Below are 24,059 nucleotides of genomic sequence, written 5' to 3'. Positions count from 1 at the left end.
ATTTGGTAACTATATGTTTCATAATGTTGTGTGGATATTTTGTCTCATGCTGAAGAAGAAACGAAAAGTATATGAGAAAAAAGAGTTAATCGTTGCTTTCTTCGTCGATCCATCGTCGATTCGAGGAGGATGGCTAGAGGAAGCTCGCAGTCGCAGGCGACTTCGTCGGCAGGTGGTGCAGGGCGGCCGACGACGGTTGGCCCGCGGGGGACACCAGCGGCTGCTGCCGGGATGCGGAGGCGGAGACTCGGCGGCGGGGGCGGCTCGGCTGGCGGGTTCGGCGGTGGTGGGAGCAACATGTTGCGCTTCTACACCGACGATGCGCCTGGGCTCAAGATGACTCCCACGGTCGTCCTGGCCATTAGCCTCTGCTTCATCGGCTTCGTCACCGCACTCCATGTCTTCGGTAAGCTTTACCGCTTCCGATCCGCCGGCGTCTCTTGATCCATCATCGCTCGATCTAGGGAAGAAAGCTGGAAACGGGAAGATCAAGTAAAATTTCATGATCTCTTTCTCTCTCTCTCTTTTTCAACATGCTGTAATCGTTCTTTTGTTTCTTCTCTGATCGATCAAGTATGCTGTTGCTATGAAATTAGGGTTTGAAGGAAGAGTAATTTGCAGAAATTCTAGGATAAGAATCTTGTACCCTTTAATCTCTCTTGCACTAGCACTTCTCTAATCAGCTCTTTATTCCTCGCAATTATTGAACTGAATCCAGTTTTACAACTCGATTTAAATGCCAATAACTCCTCCTTTTATTGGTTATGTTTGTTCTTCGATTATTTGGTGAAATTATGAAGGTTCCCAACGAAATGTTGCGCCTTGAATTGTTTGCCAAGCTATTTTTTTAGCTCAAACTATATGCTGAAACTTCATTCTACTTTTAAGATCAATTGATGCCATTGTTCATAAATTTGCTTTCTCATTCATAGGCTCTGAGCCAATTATCATATTCAATATGTATGATCAAACAATTGATAGAGGAATTATCAATTATTAGTGGTTTTTAAAATGGATGGCACGTAGGAAAGATGGATGAGGTTTAAGCTTACTGTCATTCTTGTCTACCTCAGAGGATGGAAAGTAATTGACATCGATTCAATAGGAATGGATAGATTATGGGTGAATGTAATTATAGGTTTGAATAATCAAATGACTTCATTTGTGAGAGAAAATTAGTAGTGTGGTTGAAGATCTATGAGAAACTGGCATCTGTTGTTGTAATTCATCATATATACAAATTTCATTGTTTCCATTTTCATTCAATTTGGAAAGTTATACAGTTTTCATTTTCATCTCCATTCTTCGTGTTTCTTCTCAAGTAAGCATCCGAAAGAAAATCTTATCAATAGTTTTCCACCCACTCCTTTCCATCTTTGCCCTTTTCATTTTTAACTCTTTTCAACTGTATTGCTGATTAGCTTCTTAGGAATTAGGATGAACTAAAACAATTGAGTGCTTAAATGAATTTAGAGAGTTGCAAATAATTTAATACTACTAATATTCAACTGTTCAACGTGTTCGACGTATACAAATACATCGCTCAATGTGTTCGACGTATAATTGTTGTCTGTTGTAATTCGTCATATCGACAAATTTAACCGTTTCCATTTTCGTTCAATTTGGAAAGTTATACAGTTTTCAATCTCATCTCCATTCTTCATTTTTCCTCTCAAGGAAGCATCGGAAAGAAAATCTCATCAATAGTTTTCAACCCACTCCTTTCCATCTTTTCCCTTTTCTATCAAAGCAAACCAACCCTTACTTGATATCTCTTCCTAAATTGTGATAATCCTATAAAAGTATGAACTTTTTTATTTCTCTAACCTTTCGAAGGTGCTAATTAGCTTAGTACCTTTTGCAATTTTTTATGTTTGTTCATAATAAATGACTGCACTGTTGTATGGAAACTCATGTATATAGACCAAACCTTTTGTTGGTTATATATCTAAATGTCCTCGAGTCATATGCTCAGTTACTAGCCTTATCAACCTTTGGACAAGATCAAGTGTGCTTTAACCTTGCCACACTCCAACAAATGGGTATCGATGCCTTGATTATTTGCTTGCTGTTCATGGTATGGTGTGGCCTGTACCATTTTACATCAGATGATGTAAATATTCTGAAATTATCTTCTTCCATAGAACAGAGATAGCTAATCACACATCCTTGAGGATTTCATGTTGCTATTCATGCCACATTACCGACAATAACTCTATGATTGTTAACTAATACCTAATTCTTAATTGGAACTTCCTAATCATACTTAATGATACTCAGTTGTTGATTAAACTTGGGGAACCTTTTTCACTTGTCAATTAAAAGATTGTGCGTATGGTATTTCTGTTATATAGTGAGAAAAAACATTTCACCTTTATTAATGATCTTCTTATCTAGATATCACTTTATTTTACTTTCCTCAACAGCATAGGCAGTCTGAATTAGCTAGATTTTAATATTCACCAGATGTTTGTGATAACACACAGCTTGGAAAGATGTTACAGTCAAATAACACGATTCAATGTTGGGAGGAAATATCTACTGAGAAAAAAATGACAATGCCAATGAATTTAGGAATGGGGGAGCAATATATAAGTGTTAGAAGTTTTACTTAGGTAACATGAATTTGGGATGACTGGTCCAGTTTCACGTAAGTTTCCCATCGGCTGTCAGCATAAATCGGTAAGCGCTCTCGGTCAGCGGTCCAGAAGTCCAGCATTTATACGCTCCATTTGGAGAAAAAAACCGTATAAATGCGGATATCTTGGTGATAATTTGGCCCCTTCTACTCCACCGTGGGGTATAAATGTCAGAAGTTCTGTTTGAGTTTAAAGATGGCAATTAAGTTTTATTTTGTCGGTTTCAACAAGGCTTGGTTATCTTTCTATTATTCATGATGATTCATTCACTGAAGATTTAAATGGGTACATTATGTCAAATGGGATTATAAACTGGAGTAAATTTAATGAGATTTTATTTCTTTCGTGATGAAAACCATCTAGCTTTGGCCCCTGAGAGAAGCAGAAAGTTCAAAGTGTTTCTGCACTGAAAATTCAAAGCATGGCAGATGAAAAATATATCCTTGGAAGAATGACCAAGTAAAACGGTATGAAGGTCATTTTCTTCAACTGTATTGCTGATTATCTTCTTAGGAATTAGGATGAAACTGAAACAATTGAGTGCTTAAATGAAATTAGAGAGTTGCAATTAATTCAATACTACTAATTTTAGACAGCGTCCAACTCCACAAATATTAAAATAAAAAAAAAAACTTCAATGAATATTAAAATTACGAAAAAATAGATCGAGATGAGTTAAATATATTTAATTTTATATTTATTGATTTAGATCGAAAGGTATATGTTTAATTAATTCAAATTTTATCGGTAAATAAAATGCTCAAAAAATATATATATATAAGATTCAGCTGGCCGACACTATCTTGCTGTTTTCTCAATTATTTCCATCTTGTCAACCATGCAGCTGATGAATTATTATCATAATACTTGTCAAGTAGTTCAAGTAATATTATTATTTTAAACCGTCTTTTCCATGTGTTAAAAGATATCTTTAAAATGCAATATTATTCCTTTTCTTTCCAAAACATAAATAAATCAATTGATATTTTAAGGTGATAGTTAAGGATGTAAATTAATTGAATCAAGAATATGTTAAAAAATATAAAGCTTAAATTCAGTTCAAAATAATTATGATGATAGTTAAGGATGTAAATTAATTGAATCAAGTAGAATATGTTAAAAAATATAAAACTTAAATTCAGTTCAAAATAGTTTTATTCGAATTTGAGTTGAATTCAAAATTTTAAAATTTTAAAATTATTCAGGAACTATTCGAATTATTATTCGAAAATAGGTATTTGGAAGATTTAAAATTTATTTATTTAATATATATTTAATTTATATTAATAAAATATTAAGAACGATAGGTATTTGGAAGATTTAAAATTTATTTATTTAATATATATTTAATTTATATTAATAAAATATTAAATCTCGCGTTCGTGAATTTTCGAACAATATAATTTGAATTCGAGTTCGGTTGAAAAAAAGTTTGAACATATTCGAATTTAGCTCGAATTAAATAAATTTAAATACGAATTAAATATTTTTTGAACCGGTTTAAAAAATTCACGACTCGATTCGTTTACAGCTCTAGGTAAGATATTGTGTTTCTTAGTTAAAAAACAAAAACAGAAGATAAAATCAGATTTAGAGCATCCTAAAACAATCGATTATTAAACTTCTCTATCTAAATTTGGCATTTATGCACGCTTTGGGCAATAATTAAATCAGTTCATTAAATAATCATGAATAATTTATAAAGCATAATTATTTACAAACTTCGGCAAGGTAAAATTATAATTCTTATTTTTTAAATTTAAGTCACTCATTCAAGGAATATAATATCATGTATATTTATAGTATTATTTTTTTTATTTTTATAATTTAAAATATTAATTAATAGTAATTATGCTATTTATGATCTTTTTTTACTAAGCAAACCAAATTCACTAGATAGGTGTGCCTCGATTTCTGAACTGTGCGGGAATCCTCCTTCCTTTCCGCGTAAGTAAACAATCTCAAGTGAAAAGATATGGTAGGACGAAGCCCACGTGGCGGTTCGGCCGACTGGGCCTAACAATTCCCCCCTCCCCCCCTCCTCCTCTCTCTCTCCCTCTCTCTCTCTTTATCGCTCGAAACTCCGATCGACAACGCGGTTTCGAGGTCGGAGATTGGCTCTCGTTGGATCCACCGAACGATCGCCATCTCTCTCGGCTGAACGTGGACAAGGCAACAGCGAGGGAGGTCGAGATGGAGGTGCGGAACGTGGACAACTCATCGCCGGCCGCGACGTCGCCGGCGGCCTCAGCTAAGCAGCCGAAGCCCCCGTCCAATCCTGTCGACACAGCCCCCGTCTCCCGGAGGTACAATCCGTCCTCCTTTCTTCCAAATTTCTGCCTCCTATTTGCTTTATTTTGGATCGCTCTGTGATTTGATTGGATTGGGGATCGGCGTTTCTCGTTGTCTTGCAGGCTTCAAAAGGAGTTGATGGCTTTGATGGTGCGTTTCTTCTCTTACCCCGCTTTTGTCTAGGTCTAATGATTTCCGTGGGGCTTTTGCTCATTTTATTTGGAATTAAGCAAAATAGCGTTAAATCTTACAAGTCGCTGCTTGTTTCATTTGGTTTTTTGTTCGTCATGGGTAATCAAGATTTCTATGCATTTCTGTGTGATACTATTGATAGATTGAGAATTATTCTTTGGTAGTTACTTGTGAATTTTGCTATCAGTTTCCTCGTGAGTTAGGGGAATCGTCTACTCCATCTGTGCTCAATCAAGTTAATTCTCCATTACTCCATAATAGGTGGTTGTGTGCAAACAACAGTATTCTGTTGGGATTTGAGAATTCTTGTCGTTGTCTTTGTATATGCAAGAGTTGGCATATATTATCACCCCTTTGAATTCCCTATACATACAGAAAGATTACATGTCGTTTTCCATATACAAGTTTTGCTATTCATGGAGAGAATTTGAAATGATATTTTGACTTTGAGATTGGTAATTTTTTAGGGGAAAATAAAAGACATTTTTATGAATCAATTTGGTTTCTTGTCATGAGATGCTATCGGTTCAACAATAATGATTTGTAAATGTTTTTTATCGTATTAAAAAGAATTTATAATTGATTCCCTAAAGAATATTGTGTTTAATTTTACAGAATAGATGTATATCTATTTATGACACTAATAATATAATAGGTGTAGACAATAATGTCACAATCAATGGTTGAACTTTTGGAGTGTGATAAATGGCTTTCCTAGCATTGTAGGTATAGATCAATGTCAACTCATTAAGTGGCTAGAGGGTGGCAGATTTGCTATATGCTGCATTGTCAACTCATTAAGTTATCTTTGTGCATGGTTATCATATGAAATAACAAAACAAATCATATTCAATGAGAGAAAACAACACAATTTAACCCAAATGAGAATGTTGTCATGTGGAGTTACTAGTATGGATAAAAAATTGTTTGAGTGATTAGGTGTAGCGTTAATAAATAATAGAATGAGAGAAAATTGATTCAGATGGTGTGAGCTTGTTTATTAATTTCTATAGTTAGAACTTAGAAGTGTTAAATCAAATTAGATTAAGGAAAAAAAAAAGTGCTCTAAATTTCTTTTTCAATATTTAATCATTTGGATGAAAAGTTATTTCTTTTATTACATTTGAAAGTCATTGAACACATTTTTGTATTCTTGGTTGGCCCCACCGATAAGATCATTGTTTGCAACTTTTGTTTTTCCCATTTTTCTCTGTGTTTGATGATCCACAGATGAGTGGAGATACTGGAGTATCAGCCTTTCCAGAAGGTGAAAATATCTTCTCTTGGATAGGTACGATTGAGGGAAGCAAAGGGACTCCTTATGAAGGTCTGACATACAAACTTTCACTGAAGTTCCCGTTGGACTATCCATTTAAACCACCACTAGTTAAGTTTGAAACTCCATGCTTCCATCCAAATATTGACCAATGTGGCAACATCTGTTTAGACATCCTTCAGGTACTCTACTTCTTGGTTTGATCACGTTATTGCATTACTATGTACTATTATTCATGTTATTCCCTATTCTCCAATCTAGGACATGTGGTCTTCGGCTTACGATTGCAGAACAATCTTATTATCTATCCAGAGCTTGTTAGGAGGTAATTCGATATATCTTACACCATGTACTAAATAATGCTACTTATCTTTTACTTGACTGGTTTGTCACAGAACCCAATAACGAAAGCCCTCTCAATAGCTACGCTGCAACACTGTGGAACAATCAAGAAGGTATCATGTTCTCTCCATGACTAAATTTTGAGTTTGACATGACTAATTAGTGAGTTTGTTCACATAAGTAGGTTATGACAGTTTATCCATGTTTTTATGGGCTTGAAACAAGCACACTAATTTGAATTTTTTGTGGGTAAACAATTTTACATCAATTTTTCCTTAGGAAAGTAATGCTCAGTGCTCACCTTGTTTATGACGTGAACTTCAGTAGATTTCCTATTTCTTACACCTATTATCAATGGAATTCTGAGTTTCTTCAGCAGTAGTAACACTTTTGGCCCTTTTGTTGTATCGTCATCTATCACAGATTACAGGAAAATGATCCATAAGCAGTATGTGAGTTGACATATTTGACTGCCAAATGCCGACTCCATAAAAAAATGCATCATTTGCCGTCTCGCGGTATGCCATCCAATCCAATCCTCTGCCTTTTTCGTTGATCTGTCTGTAAAATTTAGTTCACCTGAATTTGGTTATTACAACATGGGAGAAACCGAAGCATATTTGCCGGACTCCCTGTTACTCACGCCTGATAATCCTAAGGACAAGGAAAAATTACTACATTACACGGTCGGAGTAGTTGGAGTTTATGATGTTGTGCACATTAAGTCAGATACTAATGGTCATATGCTTGATTCTGGTTTCCATGACACTTTGCATTAGTTGCTTGAGATACATGTGTATTAAAGGAAGAAGATTACTTTTAATTTCTCTCGATCCTCTTACTCAGTATGATTTCTTTCTTTTTGAATTTCTCTATGATTCTTTTGCTATATATTTATGATAATATGACATCATTGATGAATTTTCTATTTGTATTATTGATTATTATCTCATGTTATTATGTTTATGAAAAGATGACTCGTATGTTATTACAAAATATACGATCGGATATGCTATTGAAGAGCTTTTGAGTACGTTGAAAATTTAGAACAATTTGGATATTTGCTTTATTTGAATTCTGATAATATCTCATGTCAACTCGGATAACATATCTCATCTCGTCAGATTCAAGAATTCTAAACCAATTATTTTTTATTATAATTTTTCTGAGGATAGATCAAATTTGGTTTTCAAATGATCATCTTAGATCATGATATGCATACTACTTCTCTGTGTCAAAAAGGGAAAATTGTCATATTGGCGGCCGTGCATTTTTTAAAAAGGGTAAATCATGGGATTTCGTTTAGTAACACTAATTAGGGAGAGATGAGGCAACACCAAAAGTAAAAAAATATGAAGCTACCCCTCTCAAATCTATATGAATTGAATAATACTTTTACGGGTTGCTCTTAATAAATTTGGATCAACAGGGAGGGCCACAATTTCACTTTATTGTTGTCTATATGAACTGAATATTGTGGAGCCGAACCCTTTATATATACATAAATAAACGAACGAACATGGATGCTTTAGAATGACGTATACCCCAAGCTTGAGACTCAAAATATATTAATATGAAACAATCATCAATAGATATTTAATGGCATGAATGCTTTGGAGCGACAAATCTATGATTTCGATGTAAGAAAAAAAAAATCAAAACAAATTACTTTTCTATTTGTTATTTTAAAGCACTCTCTAGTCTTTTAGAATAATCTTAGAAAAGCAGCGATATAAAAGCATAGAAATAAATATAGAATATAATTAAAAACTATTCATTCGTTTTTTTTTTCTTTCCGTATTTATCAAAATAGGTGAAATTTTTATTATTACTTGTGAACAAATTATATGATTTCTTACACTACTAAGAACATAAATTAACACCAGCAAAAAACGAACGGCCGAAACGTTTGAATATTATCTTTCAAGACTACTTACTTAGACAAAGAGAGCCTTTATGGAGCATCCTCCTCCGTCAAGAGAAGAAAGGAGCACCTGCGTCGTCGTCGGAGGGCTGCAAGGTGCCGATCCGGATCTTGTACCGCCGGAAACTTCCGGAAGTGTTCTCCGCGTCATTGCTCTCCGACGAGGATCCGCCCGAGGGCGACGAAACGGCATCGGAGCCGTTGTCGTAGGTGCCGATGAGATGGCCGCACCCGCGGCAGAGAAGGCGGGTCCGGCGGCGGCGAAGGCCCCAGGACCGGGGTGAGCGGAAGAAGGGCAGGCAGAGGAGCTCGTCGGCATGGGTGAACCGGCTCTCGTCGATGGCGGCGAAGGAGACGACGCCCTTCCTGATGGACTTCCCGTATTCTGCGCCTATGTTAGCGGTGTCGCGATCCGACGAGCTCAGGTTCAACGCGTAGCCGCAGTGGCCGCAGCTGCCGAGAACAGAACCCACGTCATCAAATCCCTAAAATAATAATAAAAAAGAATCTGGGAACGGAGAATACAATCTCGATCAAATCCTTCGAGGATAAATCGAGCGAGAGATCGGGATTGGTCACCAGTAGAGTACGTCCCTCCGGGAGGAGGAGGAGGTGAGGCGGCCTCTGTTGTGGGGAACCATCGGATTCCGGTGCAGAGCGGAGAGGAGGTGGAGGGAGGGGGTGGCAGCGGCGGAGACTGCAGCGTTTGATGGTCGCCGACCCGCCGTATGAGTGAGGCGATGTCTCGGTGCAATTAATTAGCAAGGAACTTTTCAATCTACCTCTCAAAATTTATATTTTATAAATACCCTTCCAGTTTGAGACTCAAGAAAACATTCGCGTTTTTGTACTTTTGCTATTTACCTCCTAATCACTAATAAAATACAAAAAGTGATTTTTCAAAATAATTTTTGAACGGTCGACAGTATTTTTAAAGTAAAATAAATTTCGAAGGGGTTAAATAAAATTTCCTCGATGAACGGCGTACCTGTAGACTATCTCAACCGTCAATCCACATCAACGTTGGAGATTTGATCGGGACTTGATCCTCTGACCTTATATTTCGGTAATCTGAGTGTTTGGATACGTCAATTAGAAAAATAAATAGAAATTTAAGTAAAATAATATTTCTATTCTGTCGGACATTGCGCAAGAGAGAATTCAAATAAAACATCTTCTTTCTCCATCAGAAACAATATCATTCATTAATTTGATGGAATTAAAGTTATTAATTTATTTAAAATTGGTAAGTGGATTGATCAAACAAGATGAATAGTTAGGTGAAGAGGCTGCATTAATAGATAGGTCGAGTCGAATGAGTCGAACATATCAAAGAATTGGACGACTGACAGGTCAAAAAGGGCAAGAAGGATTGCGAACAGAGGTACGAGAAGACAAGCATGGAAGAAGAAGATTATGTGCCCATGGCATGGTGAAATCATTATGCTGGATGCAAAGCATAAACCAAGTTCCTTTCTAAAGGGGGAAAATCAAAGTAAAAGTAAAGAATAGCATCAAGAAGGATTTTGTTTTTCTCAAGATGGGTGAAAGGAAACAGTTTGACGAACTAGATCAAATATGAAGTGAAGATAGTCTCACCTTTGCAGGATAGAACCAAAGCAAAAACAGAAAAGCTCCACGAATCAGATGTCAGTCCAGCCTAAAGAATTGGATGAGCTTCAATTGGTGAGTCAAAGAGAGGTGACTTGAGACATACTGGGTTCTAGATCTAATATGAAGTGAAGATAGTGTTGTTACCTTTTCAGGATAAGATCAGATGAGATTCAAGTGGCGAGTCAGAAGGGTTGCGTCTGGCCTTCAGAACCTGCAATAGAAAAAAAAAAGGGATGCAAGTTTAATGCGCATCGGAACATGGGAATAGAAGAGCACAATTATTACATGAATGATTAAAATAGAATCCAAGAATTTCTTTGTTTCTAATGATGAGAGATGATAGCCAACCTAATGACATGAAGGGTTCTAAATGGATCTAATTAAGAAGCTATTACTCACCAACATTAATGATCACAAGCTGCATCTTTCCCGGAAAGCATAACCAGCTGTCAGCTTTTCAAAGGTTGAGCTTTAATGAATTATTAGCCAAAAAAAAGTTAGGCAAGGAATTAAAAAGAACATTAGGAGCAGCTTGAGTTTTAAAAACACAATCCTTCTGGTGAGTCCAAGCAGCGCCATACAAACACATGATGCTAAAAACTTCATCATCATGCTAAAAACACAAAAGTTGCATTTTCCCCAGTCAGTGTGCATGCACTGCCAGCATGAACACAAAGCATACAACAGAATCAAGAATACAACTACCAGCATCCAGTGTAATCCGAGCATTTATTTGAACCGACACATGATTAAGTTGAAGTTAAAGATTCCTTCATACATATAAGCAACGCAGATAATGGGACTAAGTAGTACTCCATGAAAAAAAACTCTTCAATCTTCAATCTCCAATACCACGTTATCGGTCATCCTAAAATCATATGGTGTGTGATCCACAACCTGCATAAAGCCATCTTTCATCATCAAGAAATAAGCAAGACAAGGTTGGCAATGCCTCTTAACTGATTAGCAAAAAAGGAAGACCAACTTCTCAACTTGCATCGCTAATCCTAAAGCAAAAAAAGCAAAGAAACTTAAAAACCTTGGAATTTATTGGCAAGATTATGGGACATTGCATATTTTTCATGCCAGTGCACAAAGATTATCTACAGTTAAATGAAACGCACTAATTCAAGGCGATGGGGAAACTAGCCATGAGGCAACTATTCCTAAAATCTATGTTGTTTTGCTTCTTGTGTTATTTTTCTTAAGAATTTGAATGTCAAACTAATAACATCTATGAAATTGGAATAAACGATCAGGTATCTGAGATAGTTTTGAAGACAAATATGATAATTTTGGTACCAGATAGCCCCGCCAAGGTATGAACCAATATACAAAGAATCTAATGGATTGATATATATTATGTAATTTGATATAATTTCAGATCTTAAACATACTTGAAAAACCTAAATCTGTAGCCTTGAAGGCTAAAAAGAATGTGCTAAGATATGCACTTGCTTCTCCAGTACATCAACAGTACTAGTCTTCCCTCCTTTAACAGGTCCACTGAAAGTCTAAACTCATATTTATTTTGTTCTGATAGAAAGAATTTCATTTCCATCTCTGATAAACTACAAACTGGAGATGGATCGATAGGAAATGAGGAATTATGATCGCACAAACAGAGAGAAACACAGCATAAGAACCACTTTTCACCATTGCAAAAGAAAACCTTCTATCCTTGTAGCAAGAATTGAACTAAACAAACAAAGACATAATATCAAGAAATTATCAAAATATAAGAATCTTCAGAATAGCTTATCGCACCATTTCATAAAACTTCAGTACAACCAAATACAGATACTCACATTTGTGTCACTTAGCTCAAGATTGTAAAAGTCCATTGACTTCTTCTTGAACAAGGGCCCTGCGTGCCATGTCCCAACATTAAGTTTCACAAATTTAGGACCAGAAAATCGGAAAACACAAACTTCATTAGGATTAGGGGGAATGTAGTAATGTCCACAGCGAGCCTTAATAGGTTTTCTTCCATCCTCATTTCCAATTTCACTTTCCTTCAGTACAGATGGCTTAGCAACGCCTAGATACCACTCGTCACCACCAATTGAGCCAAGACACTGTGTAACGCTTGCATGATGAGTGATGGCAGGAAATTTAAGAGGTTGATCTTCTAGTTTCATGATGTATAACCTGTTACATTTAAGTTATCATTTTTAGTCAAATGAAAAAGAAAAGGGAGGAACAGTATGAAGATATTACTTCAAGTGGCTGGAAGATTGCTGATGTGTGATACCAATTATTTTCAGATAGATACAAAAGTAGTGTCAAGAAATAGAGCTTAAATTAAGTAATTCTCCCAGTACCCCTAGTTGAGATCAACATAATCATACTGGTAGTGCATAAAATAGAGTTAGGTATAAAGGCAAGTGTGTTTTTGTACACATTAAAGATTTGAATCAAAACTCAAAGACAACAATATGGTACTAAACATAACATTTACAGGCTACTATTACTTTGATATTTAAGAAAAAGATAGTTTTATTCTTCAAAAACATGAATTAGCTTTATTCTCCCATCTTCACAATATTTTTTTTCTATACTATTATTACAAAATTACAAACTTAATGTACCTACAGGCACTAGTTTGTAACCAATATTAACCATCACTGCCAAAATCTTAAGACCTTTTTGTGTGATGTTGTTAGGTTAACCAAAGCACTGTTAACAGGCTTGAGGAACTTTAGTTTTTTTCCCTCCTTTACATGATAATGCACTTCAGAATCATCATGATCTCCAGAACCTTGTCATAAGTTTTCTTTTGATTTAGGTTAACACAAAATGATCACATGTCAAATATCCAGCTCAAGTCCATTGATGTACATTGAGGGTCTAGCCTGAGATTATACATAGCCAACTAGGTCCTTTAACACCAAATCACCTACTAAACACAATATATAGATGTTTTAAGTAGTCAGTCACATTTATGACAACAGTCACAACTTCGTCCATTGGGTAAGCATGATATTTCTTAAGCCAAAGCCTCAGTTACATGCTAGCAAATCAAATTCACTAATGTCAATCATCTTATGCCTGTTAGGAAACCACTCAATAAATGCATTTGAATCTGTACCAATGGTATAGATCTGGACCTTAATATATTTAAATCATATCCCCTAGATGATTCATAGATCTAGATCTGCATTCATAAAGTTAATACAAACCTTGACTCTCCACGAGTTGGAGGTTTTTGTTCAGCCATACAACGAGTGCAAAGGACTCAAAATTGACCCCTTTTCCTGATTGAGAATTGTATTGTGGATTTGTCTGCCTCATTATATTAACCAGATCCTCCCTCAAAACAAGGTTGATAATTTGTGAACAAAAGCATCCGATGGATGAACATGATTCCTGAATAGCTGCTACAGTTATAGGTGCATGGATTACAACTCATAGGATGTTCTCTATGAAGGGGCATAGACAGAGAAATAAAAACAGTTAAACAACAATAATTAGAATCTACTGGGTAGATTTTTTGTTGATAGATTTTTTATTTCCTCCCTGAGTAGCAGAAATTGGACTGGATATGTAAGGTATCATAGTATTAAAAGAACTAGCAACCTGTTCATAAATTAGTTTAGAGGACAAAAGACATCAGAGAACCCTTATTTATGTCGGTATGAGGCTATCACGGAACATAGCCTAGATTTTCAAATTTATTTTCTCAAGCTAATCCACTTATCTTCGTTTTCCTGTATTGTATGCCCGATCCAAAGAATGAACTTCTTGATCTGAAACTACAGTTATCAGCTGGTCACGTCAAACAAATTCAAGGCTTCAAGCTTCCATAAAAAATGTAAAAAATCAGAAAAATAAAAATCCACGGAAACAACCAGAAACGATCATCCAGCAGAAACTTTTAGCTCAAACAGCTATAAATTGGACGTACCTAGGAATGCCGCGATGGAGCTCCAACTGCGCGTCCTGAGGGCCGAATCTATCTCTATCGGATGAAGCGGAGATAACCTGGCCGAAGGGGGCGAAGTTCTCCGGAGTCGCCTCGACGGGCTTCAGCGTGATGATCGTGGGCGAAGACGGCGATAAAGTAGAATGCATCTGGAAGTCCATAAATCAGAATGATGTGCACAGATCGAACCACATGAAACGAATCAAACCTCACAAGAGGAAAGCAATGAGACCTTCGATCTCTTGGAGCAGGAGCACAAGGAGGAGCGGAGGCGGAAGCGAGTGATGGGAGACGAGGAGATCCAAAAGCCAGCATTTATAGACAAAATAAATTATTTACTTCATTTTTTTATTATTATTACTTGGTGTTGCGCGTGCTAGCACGTGGTATCTGATATTTTTAATTTTTAAACATAAAATTTATACAATATCCGTACGGGATTTAATTAAATTAATAAAAATAATAAAATACTATTAACATTATATAATTTGTAAGAGTATAATCAAATTAGTCAAAATTTGATGAATATATATATATATATATCTTATAATTATAGGTACTGGCATACAAATCACGACAATATTTCTATTACCGAGGGAAATTGATTTACCTGATCAATATCAGAATCTTCAAGACCAGCAGCAGTAAGGTCATTATGTGCTTTGTCTGATCCATCATCATCATAATAATTGAAGGTATCTGTCAGCTCGGATAACATATCTCATCTCGTCAGATTCAAGAAACCTAAACCAATCTTTTTTTTTTTTTTTGTAATTTTTCTGAGGATAGATCGAATTTGGTTTTCAAACGAACATCTTAGATCATGATATGCATACCTCTTCTCTGTGGCAAAAAGCAAAATTGCCATCTTGGCAGTCCTTCGAGACAAGACCTCACATTTTTGAAAAATGAGTAAATCATGGGAGTTTCGTTTAGTAATAGTAACACATGTAGGGAAGGTGAGCCAACATTAATCCTCTATTTAGATGGGATGAGCAAAAAAATTATTAACGGAATGGAAATGAAAGAAAAGTAAGTATTTATATTTTTCTTATTTGGGAGGGAGGAAAAGTTCTAACTTAACATGTGTTATTGTGTTTAGGAGGAAAGTGAGAGTAATGAAAGTTAAATATATAAAATTATAAAATTATCCTCACTTTTATTAAAAACTTGCGCGTTCAAGAACTCAGTGCATCTTACCTACATTTATTGGTTAAGACTTATACGTTCAAGTAATTGTAGCTCATTTGTTAAAGTCGACGTCGACGTCGACGTTAAAATTGACATCGGCGTCAAAATCAGCATCTAATCGACGTCAACGGAGTGCGAGTGTCGGGCGGTGCGAGCGATGCCTAGGATAACTAAAATAATAATTTTTAGAATTAAAATAATAAAGTATGGATAAAATTAAAATATAATTTTTTTTAGTTCTCTCTATCCTTCCTTACACTCTAAATCGAAGTGTAAGAAATTTGTTCATTTCATAATATGAAAGATTAAAATTTATCCTTTCTTATCTTTTCTTTCCGTATCTCACTTCCTCTCAAATAGAATTATAAATTTTCCTTCTTCTTTTTTACCCTCCTTTTTTTTTACCCTCCCCACTCTTTCCCTCACCTTCTCTCAAACAATGGGTAAAAGTAAAAAGCATGGACCAATGCAGTTGATTCATACAAAGATATTATTTCTAATAAATTTAGTAACAATTTCTAATAGGTGTGAAATATGTGTAGGTTGTCTTAATCCCCTTTTTATATGTTGCTGTTGAACAAAGTTTTTTATAATTTATCTCCTTTTCATATCGTTGAGGGCTATCCTAGAAAGGTCACAATTTCACTTTATAGTTGCCTATATGAACTAAATATTGTTGAACCGAACCGTTAAATATATATATATCTACATATAAACGAACGAACAGGAATGCTTTAGAATAACGTATACGCCAAGCTTGAGGCTAAAAATATATTAATATGAAACAATCATCATTGATATTTAATGGCATGAATTCTTCGGAGGGACAAATCTATGATTTCGATGTATGATTAAAAAAAAATTCAGAACAAATTACTTAAAGCGCTCTCCAGTCTTTTAGAATAATCTTAGAAAAGCAGAGACAAAAAAAAAAACATAGAAATAAAAGAAATAGAATATAATTAAAAACTATTCATTCGTTTTTTTCCCTTCCATATTTATGAAAATAGGTGAAATTAAATTTTTATTATTATTTGTGAACAAATTATAAGGTTTCTACACTTGCAAGTGGCGAAAATATAAATATGTACTAGATATATCTTATTCAAAAAATTTTATGTTAAATTTTAAATCAGATAAAAAAAACTTTTGTATCACTCTAGACATTCTTAAATTATGTATTTATTAGGGAATAGTTCCATTTCGAGTAAAGAAAAATTAGAAAAATTGATATATACTGTATTTAAAAATAGATATTTAAATTTAATAAAATAATTTTTTATCTTAAATTATATATTTTTAAATAGAAAAATGGACTTGGATGCTTAAAGAACCTAAATTAACACTAAGTAAAAAACGGGCGACCGAAACGTTTGAATATATTATCTTTCAAGACTAAGGAGGTGTTTGGTTCTTTCCTAGGAATAGGAATCGGAATGGGAATCATTGTATTGTGGAATGGGAATGGGTATGAGCATGGATATCACTCTTAAAAGCAATGTTTGGTTAGTTGTATATCTTCTATCGGAATAAATCAAAGTTTCCTTTTTTACCCTTAAAGGAAAATAAGAGAAAAAATTAGATGTGAGAGAAAGATGAATGTGAGAGAAAAATATGATGAAAGAGAATGATGAGAGATAAAGTATTATGAGAGAGAAAGTGTGATAAGAAAGAATGAAGAGAGAGAAAGTGTGATGAGAGAAAATGAAAAAAGATAGTGTGATTGAAGAGAGCATGATGAGAGAAAATATGATGTGAGAGAAAGTATGATAGGAGAGGATGAAGAGAGAGAAAATATAGTGAGAAAAAAATGAGGAGAGAGTGTGTCATGAGAGAGACTGAGGAGAGAGAAAGTATGGTGAGAGAAAAAGAGAACAGTGAATATGATGGGAGAGATTGAGGAGAGAGAAAGTATGATGAGAGAGAAAGTGTGTTGAGGAAAAAAGGAGTAAGTGTGATAAGAGAGATTGAGGAGAGAGAAAGTATGATGAGAGAGAAAGTGTGTTGAGGAAAAAAGGAGTAAGTGTGATAATAGAGATTGAGGAGAGAGAAAGTATGATGAGAGAGACAGTGTGTTGAGGAAAAAAGGAGGAAGTGTGATAAAAGAGATTGAGGAGAGAGAAAGTATGATGAGAGAGAAAGTGTGATGAGAAAAAAGAGAGTGTGATGGGAGAGATTGAGGAGAGAGAAAGTGTGATGAGGAAAAGAAGAAGGAAGAGAATGCAATGGAAGAGATTGAGGAGAGAGAAAGTATGATGAGAGAGTAAGTGTAATGAGAAAAAAAGAGGAAAGAGAGTGTGATAGGAGAGATTAAGGAGAGAGAAAGTGTGTGATAAAATGATGAGAGAGAAAATATAATGAGAGAGAATAAGGAGAGATAAGTGATATGAAATAAATAAATAAATAAATAAATATATTTTGATATTTGATATTAATAGAGAAAATTTTAGTTTTAAGTCAAGGGTATTTTTGGAATAAGGGAATATTTTGATTGATGAAAATAGGGTAATGACTCATTGAAGGGGGGTACATGGAAATGAGTTATTACCCAATTTCAAGGATTCATTCCCTTATTTGTATTCCTATTCCTATAATCCAAACATTAACAATGAGAATCAATGATTCTCATTCCCATTCCCCACTCCTATTATCCTAAATCAAACGCCCCCTAACTTATGGAGGATCCTCCTCCATCAAAGAACACCTGTGTCGTCGTCAGAGGGTTGCAAGATGCCGATCCGGATCTTGTACCACCGGAAACTTCCCATAGTGTTCTCCATGTCATTGCTCTCCCACGAGGATCCCTCGGAGGGCGACACGTCAGAGCCATTGTCGTAGGTGCCGATAAGATGGCCACACCCGCGGCAGAGCAGGCGGGTCCGGCGGCGACGAAGACCCTAGGACTGGGGTGAGCGGAAGAAGGGTCATGCAGAGGAGCTCGTCAGAATGGGTGAACCAGCTCTCGTCGATGACGGCGAAGGAAATTAATTAGCAAGGAACTTTTCAACTTATCTCTCAAAATTTATATTTTGTAAATACCCTTGTAGTTTGAGACTCATGAAAACATTCTCCTTTTTGTACTTTTACTATTGACCTCCTAATCACTAATAAAATAACCTTCCCATGTGATCTTTTCGTTTAGTAAATAACAGAGTTTATGAAAAGTGATTTTTTTTAAAAATAATTTTTGAACAGTCGAGAGCATTTTGAAAATAAAATAAATTTTGAAGGGGTTAAATGACATTGTCCTCGTAGCTGTAAAATATATCAGCCGTCGATCTACATCAACGCTGGAGATTTGATGAGGAATCGGTCCTGTGATTCTGAGTGTTTAGATACATCAATTAGAAAAAATAAATAGCAATTTAAGTTATATAATATTTCTATTCTGTCGGCCATGGCGCAAGAGAGAATTCAAATAAAACATCTCCTTCTCCATCAGAAACAATATCATTCATTAATTTGATAAGATTACATATTAATTTATTTACAATTAGTTAAGTGGATTGATCAAACAAGATGACAAAAGACGAATACACTCACCCCAGTTACCCCACTAATTCATCCCAGAATTAACACGGAAGAGATAAATCACGGACAACTACTAATCTTTGAAATAGTAACTAGTACATAAGTGGATTGATCCAACAAAATGAATAAATTGAGTCGAATGAGTCCAACATATCAAAGAATTGGACGACTGACACATAAAAGGGGCAAGTAGGATTGCGAACAAAGTACATGAAGACAAGCATGGAAGAAGAAGATTATGTACCCATGGCATGGTGAAATCGTTATGCTGGATGCAAAGCATAGATCAAGTTTCTTTCTAAAGAGGGGAAATCAAAGTAAAAGTAAAGAATAGCATCAAGAAGGATTTTGTTTTTCTCAAGATGGGTTAAAGTAAACAGTTTGGCCAACTAGATCAAAAATGAAGTGAAGATGATCTCAAAAACTTTGCAGGATAGAACCAGAGCAATAACAGAGAAGCTCAGATGCCAGTCCAACCTACAGAATTGGATGAGCTTCAATTGGTGAGTCACAGAGAGGTGACTCGAGACATACAGGGCTCTAGATCTAATATGAAGTGAAGATAGTGTTGCTACCTTTTAAGGATAGATCAGATGAGATTCAAATGGCGAGTCGAAGGGTTGCGTCTGACCTTCAGAACCTGCAATAGGTCAAAAAAGGATGCACGTTTAATGCGCATCGGAACATGGGATTAGAGGAGCACAATTACTACATGAATGATTAAAATAGAATCCAAGAATTTCTTTGTTTCTAATGATGAGAGATGATAGTCAAACTAATGACATGAAGGGTTCTAAATGGATCTAATTAAGAAGATAAATCTAATTAAGAAGCTATTACTCACCAACACTAATGATCACAAGCTGCATCTTTCTTGGAAAGCATAACCAGCTGCCAAGTTTTCAAAGGTTAAACTTTAATCAATTATTAGCAAAAAAAAAAGTTAGGCAAGGAATTAAAAAGAACATTAGGAGCAGCTTGAGTTTTGAAAACACAATCCTTCTGGTGAGTCCAAGCAGCACCATACACACATGATGCTAAAGCTTCACCATCCATGCTAAAAACACAAGTTGCATTTTCCCCAGTCAGTGTGCATGCAAGGACGATCGACTACTGCCAGCATGAACAGAAAGCATACAACAGAATCCAGAATACAACTACCAGCATCCAGTGTAATCTGAGCATTTATTTGAACCGACATATGATTAAGTTGGCAAGTTAAAGATTCCTTCATACATATAAGCAATACAGATAATGGGACTTAGAAATTAGTACTCCATGAAAAAAAAAACTCCTCAATCTTCAATCTCGAATACCACGTTATCGTTCTTCCGAAAATCATGTGTTGTGTGATCCACAACCTGCATAAAGCCACCTTTCATCATCAAGAAACAAGCAAGACAAGGTTGGCAATGCCTCTTAACTGATTAGCAAAAAAGGAAGACCAACTTCTCAACTTGCATCGCTAATCCTAAAGCAAAAAAAAGTACAGAAAATTAAAAAACCTTGGAATTTGTTGGAAATATTCTGGGAACATGGCATATTTTCCATGCCAGTGCACAAAGATTATCTACAGTTAAATGAAGTGCACTAGTTCATGGCAATGGGGCAACTAGCCATGAGGCAACTATTCCTAAAATATCAAACTTCACAATTCCTAACAGGCAGCTGCTGCAGTTCATCACATAAAATCTATGTTGTTTTGCTTCCTGTGTTATTTTTCTTAAGAATTTGAATGTCAAACTAATAACATCTATGAAATTGGAAAAAAAAAAAAAGATCAGGTAACTGAGATAGTTTTGAAGAAAAATATGATAATCTTGGTACCAGATAGCGCCGCCAAGGTATGAACCAATATACAAAGAATATCATGGATTGAGATATTTTATGTACTTTGATATAATTTCAGATCTTAAACATACTTGAAATACCTAAATCTGTAGCCTTGAAGGCTAAAAGAAAATGTGCTAAGATATGCACTTGCCCTTCCAGTACATCAGTATTTGTCTTCCCTCCTTTAATAGGTCCACTGAAAGTCTAAACTAATATTTATTTTGTTCTGATAGAAAGAATTTCATTTCCATCTCTGATAAACTACAAACTGGAGATGGATCGATAGGAAATGAGGAATTATGATCGCACAAACAGAGAGAAACACAGCATAAGAACCACTTTTCACCATTGCAAAAGAAAACCTTCTATCCTTGTAGCAAGAATTGAACTAAACAAACATAGACATAATATCAAGAAATTATCAAAATATAAGAATCTTCAGAATAGCTTATTGCACCATTTCATAAAACTTCAGTACAACCAAATACAGATACTAACATTTGTGTCACTTAGCTCAAGATTGTAAAAGTCCATTGTCGTCTTCTTGAACAAGGGTCCTGCATGCCATGTCCCAACATTAAGTTTCACAAATTTAGGACCAGAAAATCGGAAAACACAAACTTCATTAGGATTAGGGGGAATGTAGTAATGTCCACAGAGAGCCTTAATAGGTTTTCTTCCATCCTCATTTCCAATTTCACTTTCCTTCAGTATAGATGACTTAGCAATGCCTAGATACCACTCGTCACCACCAATTGAGCCAAGACACTGTGTAACGCTTGCATGATGAGTGATGGAAGCAAATTTAAGATGTCGATCTTCTAGTTTCATGATGTATAACCTGTCAACAACATTTAAGTTATCATTTTTAGTCAAATGAAAAAGAAAAGGGAGGAATAGTATGAAGATATTACTTCGAGTGGCTGGAAGATTGCTGATGTGTGATACCAATTATTTTCAGATAGATACAAAAGTAGTATCATGAAATAGATCAAAAAACAGCAAAAAGCAATATGATTTGGTTAGAGGACACAAAATGATCACATGTCAAATCATACTGGTAGCGCATAAAATAGAGTTAGGTATAAAGGCAAGTGTGTTTTTGTACACATTAAAGATTTGAATCAAAACTCAAAGACAACAATATGGTACTAAACATACCATTTACAGGCTACTATTACTTTGATATTTAAGAAAAAGTTAGTTTTATTCTTCAAAAACATGAATTAGCTTTATTCTCCATCTTCACAATATTTTTTTTCTATACTATTATTACAAAATTACAAACTTAATGTACCTACAAGCACTAGTTTGTAACCAATATTAACCATCACTGCCAAAATCTTTTTTGTTCTTTTTTTAATACCTTTTTGTGTGACGTTATTAGGTTACCAAATCACTGTTAACAGGCTTGAGGAACTTTAGTTTTTTTCCTCCTTTACATGATAATGCACTTCAGAATCATCATGATCTCCAGAACCTTGTCATAAGTTTTCTTTTGATTTAGGTTAACACAAAATGATCACATGTCAAATATCCAGCTCAAGTCCACTGATGTACATTGAGGGTCTAGCCTGAGATTATACATAGCCAACTAGGTCCTTTAACACCAAATCACCTACTAAACACAACATATAGATGTTTTAAGTAGCCAGTCACATTTATGACAACAGTCACAATTACGTCCATTTGGTAGGCATGATATTTCTTAAGCCAATGCCTCAGTTTCGTGCTAGCAAATCAAATTCACTAATGTCATTCATCTTATGCCTGTTAGGAAACCACTCAATAAATGCATTTGAATCTCCGCCAATGGTATAGATCTGGACCTTAATATATTTAAATCATATCCCCTAGATGATTTATAGATCTAGATCTGCATTCATAAAGTTAATACAAACCTTGACTCTCCACGAGTTGGAGTTGGATGTTTTTCTTCAGCTATACAGCGAGTGCAAAGGACTCAAAATTGGCCCCTTTTCCTGATTGAGAATTGTATTGTGGATTTGTCTGCCTCATTATATTAAGTTATTAACCAGATCCTCCGTCAACACAAGGTTGATAATTTGTGAACAAAAACATCCGATGGATGAACATGATTCCTGAATAGCTGCTACAGTTATAGGTGCATGGATTACAACTCATAGGATGTTCTCTATGAAGGGGCATAGACAGAGAAATAAAAACAACAATAATTAGAATCTACTGGGTAGATTTTATGTTGATTGATTTTTTATTTCCTCCCTGAGTAGCAGAAATTGGACTGGATATGTAAGGTATAATAGTATTAAAAGAACTAGCATCCTGTTCATAAATTAGTTTAGAGGACAAAAGACATCAGAGAACCCTTATTTATGTTGGTATGAGGCTATCACGGAACATAGCCTAGATTTTCAAATTTATTTTCTCAAGCTAATCCACTTATCTTCGTTTTCCTGTTTTGTATGCCGGATCCAAAGAATGAACTTCTTGATCTGAAACTACAGTTATCAGCTGGTCACGTCAAACAATCATTCAAGCTTCCATAAATAAAAATAAAAAATCAGAAAAATAAAAATCCACGGAAACAACCAGAAACGATCATCCAGCAGAAACTTTTAGCTCAAACAGCTACAAATCGGACGTACCTGGGAACGCCGCGATGGAGCTCCAACTGCGCGTCCTGAGGGCCGAATCTATCTCTATCGGATGAAGCGGGAATAACCTGGCCGAAGGGGGCGAAGCTCTCCGGAGTCGCCTCGATGGGCTTCAGCGTGATGATCGTGGGCGAAGACGGCGATAAAGTAGAATGCATCTGGAAGTCCATAAATCAGAATGATTTGCACAGATCGAACCACATGAAACAAATCAAACCTCACAAGAGGAAAGCAATGAGACGACGATGAGACCTTCGATCTCTTCGAGCAGGAGCACAGGGAGGAGCGGAGGCGGAAGCGAGTGATGGGAGACGAGGATATCAAAATTACTTGGTCTTGCGTGTTCTAGCACGTGCTATCTCATGCTGATATTTAATGGGTAAATTTGCATGCACTCCCCATTGGTAAACTCAATTTTACATGCAGTCCCTATCCATGAAAAACTTCCTTTTCACTCCCCAGTCAAACATATTTACCTAATTGCCCATGATATTTTTAGGTACAAAAAGCCTAAAAATCAGTATAAATCCTCTTAAATTGAGTATATTAACTTAAAATCTAGTATATTTTCTATCAAATTGAGTACGATTCTAAACCCTAAACCCTAAACCCTAAACCCTAACCCTAAACCCTAAACCCTAAACCCTAACCCTAACCCTAAACC

At 35.5% G+C, this 24,059-nt stretch overlaps 5 protein-coding genes across 7 annotated transcripts; 2 read left to right on the top strand and 3 right to left on the bottom strand.

Annotated features, from left to right (window-relative positions):
- The first annotated feature begins 42 nt into the window (after positions 1-42).
- LOC122020211 (protein transport protein Sec61 subunit beta-like) lies at positions 43-700 on the top strand. The gene has a single exon (XM_042578071.1). It carries the CDS (start codon positions 130-132, stop codon positions 442-444), a length of 315 nt encoding a protein of 104 aa, XP_042434005.1. The 5' UTR covers positions 43-129; the 3' UTR covers positions 445-700.
- A 3,933-nt stretch (positions 701-4,633) lies between these two features.
- Positions 4,634-7,564, top strand: LOC121991246 (probable ubiquitin-conjugating enzyme E2 C). The gene is made up of 6 exons (XM_042545258.1): positions 4,634-4,945; positions 5,054-5,081; positions 6,354-6,581; positions 6,661-6,724; positions 6,795-6,854; positions 7,165-7,564. The coding sequence occupies exons 1-6, from the start codon at positions 4,833-4,835 to the stop codon at positions 7,200-7,202; spliced, it is 531 nt and encodes a 176-aa protein (XP_042401192.1). The 5' UTR covers positions 4,634-4,832; the 3' UTR covers positions 7,203-7,564.
- A 987-nt stretch (positions 7,565-8,551) lies between these two features.
- LOC121991223 (uncharacterized protein At4g08330, chloroplastic-like) lies at positions 8,552-10,821 on the bottom strand. Of its 3 annotated transcripts, XM_042545238.1 has the most exons (6): positions 10,679-10,821; positions 10,424-10,490; positions 10,265-10,325; positions 9,654-9,736; positions 9,245-9,443; positions 8,552-9,118 (listed from the first exon to the last, which is right to left on the bottom strand). In XM_042545238.1, exons 5-6 carry the CDS (start codon positions 9,304-9,306, stop codon positions 8,716-8,718), a joined length of 465 nt encoding a protein of 154 aa, XP_042401172.1. In that variant the 5' UTR covers positions 9,307-9,443; positions 9,654-9,736; positions 10,265-10,325; positions 10,424-10,490; positions 10,679-10,821; the 3' UTR covers positions 8,552-8,715. The 3 variants fall into 3 exon arrangements, with proteins under 3 accessions (XP_042401172.1, XP_042401176.1, XP_042401183.1); XM_042545242.1 differs by lacking the exon at positions 10,679-10,821 and adding an exon at positions 10,628-10,652 and having other exon boundaries at positions 9,245-9,736; XM_042545249.1 differs by lacking the exon at positions 10,679-10,821 and adding an exon at positions 10,565-10,613 and having other exon boundaries at positions 9,245-9,736.
- A 49-nt stretch (positions 10,822-10,870) lies between these two features.
- Positions 10,871-14,529, bottom strand: LOC121991214. The gene is made up of 4 exons (XM_042545232.1): positions 14,437-14,529; positions 14,187-14,353; positions 12,088-12,430; positions 10,871-11,176 (listed from the first exon to the last, which is right to left on the bottom strand). Exons 2-4 carry the CDS (start codon positions 14,351-14,353, stop codon positions 11,111-11,113), a joined length of 576 nt encoding a protein of 191 aa, XP_042401166.1. The 5' UTR covers positions 14,437-14,529; the 3' UTR covers positions 10,871-11,110.
- A 5,563-nt stretch (positions 14,530-20,092) lies between these two features.
- On the bottom strand, positions 20,093-23,747 carry LOC121991204. Its single transcript, XM_042545225.1, has 4 exons — positions 23,648-23,747; positions 23,387-23,553; positions 21,258-21,600; positions 20,093-20,287 (listed from the first exon to the last, which is right to left on the bottom strand). The coding sequence occupies exons 2-4, from the start codon at positions 23,551-23,553 to the stop codon at positions 20,222-20,224; spliced, it is 576 nt and encodes a 191-aa protein (XP_042401159.1). The 5' UTR covers positions 23,648-23,747; the 3' UTR covers positions 20,093-20,221.
- Between the last annotated feature and the right edge of the window lie 312 nt (positions 23,748-24,059).

This window comes from Zingiber officinale, chromosome 1B, assembly GCF_018446385.1.
Source record: "Zingiber officinale cultivar Zhangliang chromosome 1B, Zo_v1.1, whole genome shotgun sequence".
Taxonomy (NCBI): domain Eukaryota; kingdom Viridiplantae; phylum Streptophyta; class Magnoliopsida; order Zingiberales; family Zingiberaceae; genus Zingiber; species Zingiber officinale.
The sequence above is the reverse complement of the archived record's forward strand: the minus strand, read 5'-3'. Positions and strand labels throughout refer to the sequence as shown.

Excerpts from the sequence above, each read along its gene's own strand:
- LOC122020211 (XM_042578071.1), top strand. The coding sequence starts at position 130 with ATGGCTAGAGGAAGCTCGCAGTCGCAGGCGACTTCGTCGGCAGGTGGT.
- LOC121991246 (XM_042545258.1), top strand. The coding sequence starts at position 4,833 with ATGGAGGTGCGGAACGTGGACAACTCATCGCCGGCCGCGACGTCGCCG. Across the intron at positions 4,946-5,053 it reads ACAGCCCCCGTCTCCCGGAG|GCTTCAAAAGGAGTTGATGG; the intron begins GTACAATCCGTC and ends GTTGTCTTGCAG. Across the intron at positions 5,082-6,353 it reads AGGAGTTGATGGCTTTGATG|ATGAGTGGAGATACTGGAGT; the intron begins GTGCGTTTCTTC and ends GATGATCCACAG.
- LOC121991223 (XM_042545238.1), bottom strand. The coding sequence starts at position 9,306 with ATGGTTCCCCACAACAGAGGCCGCCTCACCTCCTCCTCCTCCCGGAGG. Across the intron at positions 9,119-9,244 it reads CGGAGGGACGTACTCTACTG|CTGCGGCCACTGCGGCTACG; the intron begins GTGACCAATCCC and ends TGTTCTCGGCAG.
- LOC121991214 (XM_042545232.1), bottom strand. The coding sequence starts at position 14,353 with ATGCATTCTACTTTATCGCCGTCTTCGCCCACGATCATCACGCTGAAG. Across the intron at positions 12,431-14,186 it reads CTCCATCGCGGCATTCCTAG|GTTATACATCATGAAACTAG; the intron begins GTACGTCCAATT and ends TAAATGTAACAG. Across the intron at positions 11,177-12,087 it reads TTGAGCTAAGTGACACAAAT|GTTGTGGATCACACACCATA; the intron begins GTGAGTATCTGT and ends GGCTTTATGCAG.
- LOC121991204 (XM_042545225.1), bottom strand. The coding sequence starts at position 23,553 with ATGCATTCTACTTTATCGCCGTCTTCGCCCACGATCATCACGCTGAAG. Across the intron at positions 21,601-23,386 it reads CTCCATCGCGGCGTTCCCAG|GTTATACATCATGAAACTAG; the intron begins GTACGTCCGATT and ends TGTTGTTGACAG. Across the intron at positions 20,288-21,257 it reads TTGAGCTAAGTGACACAAAT|GTTGTGGATCACACAACACA; the intron begins GTTAGTATCTGT and ends GGCTTTATGCAG.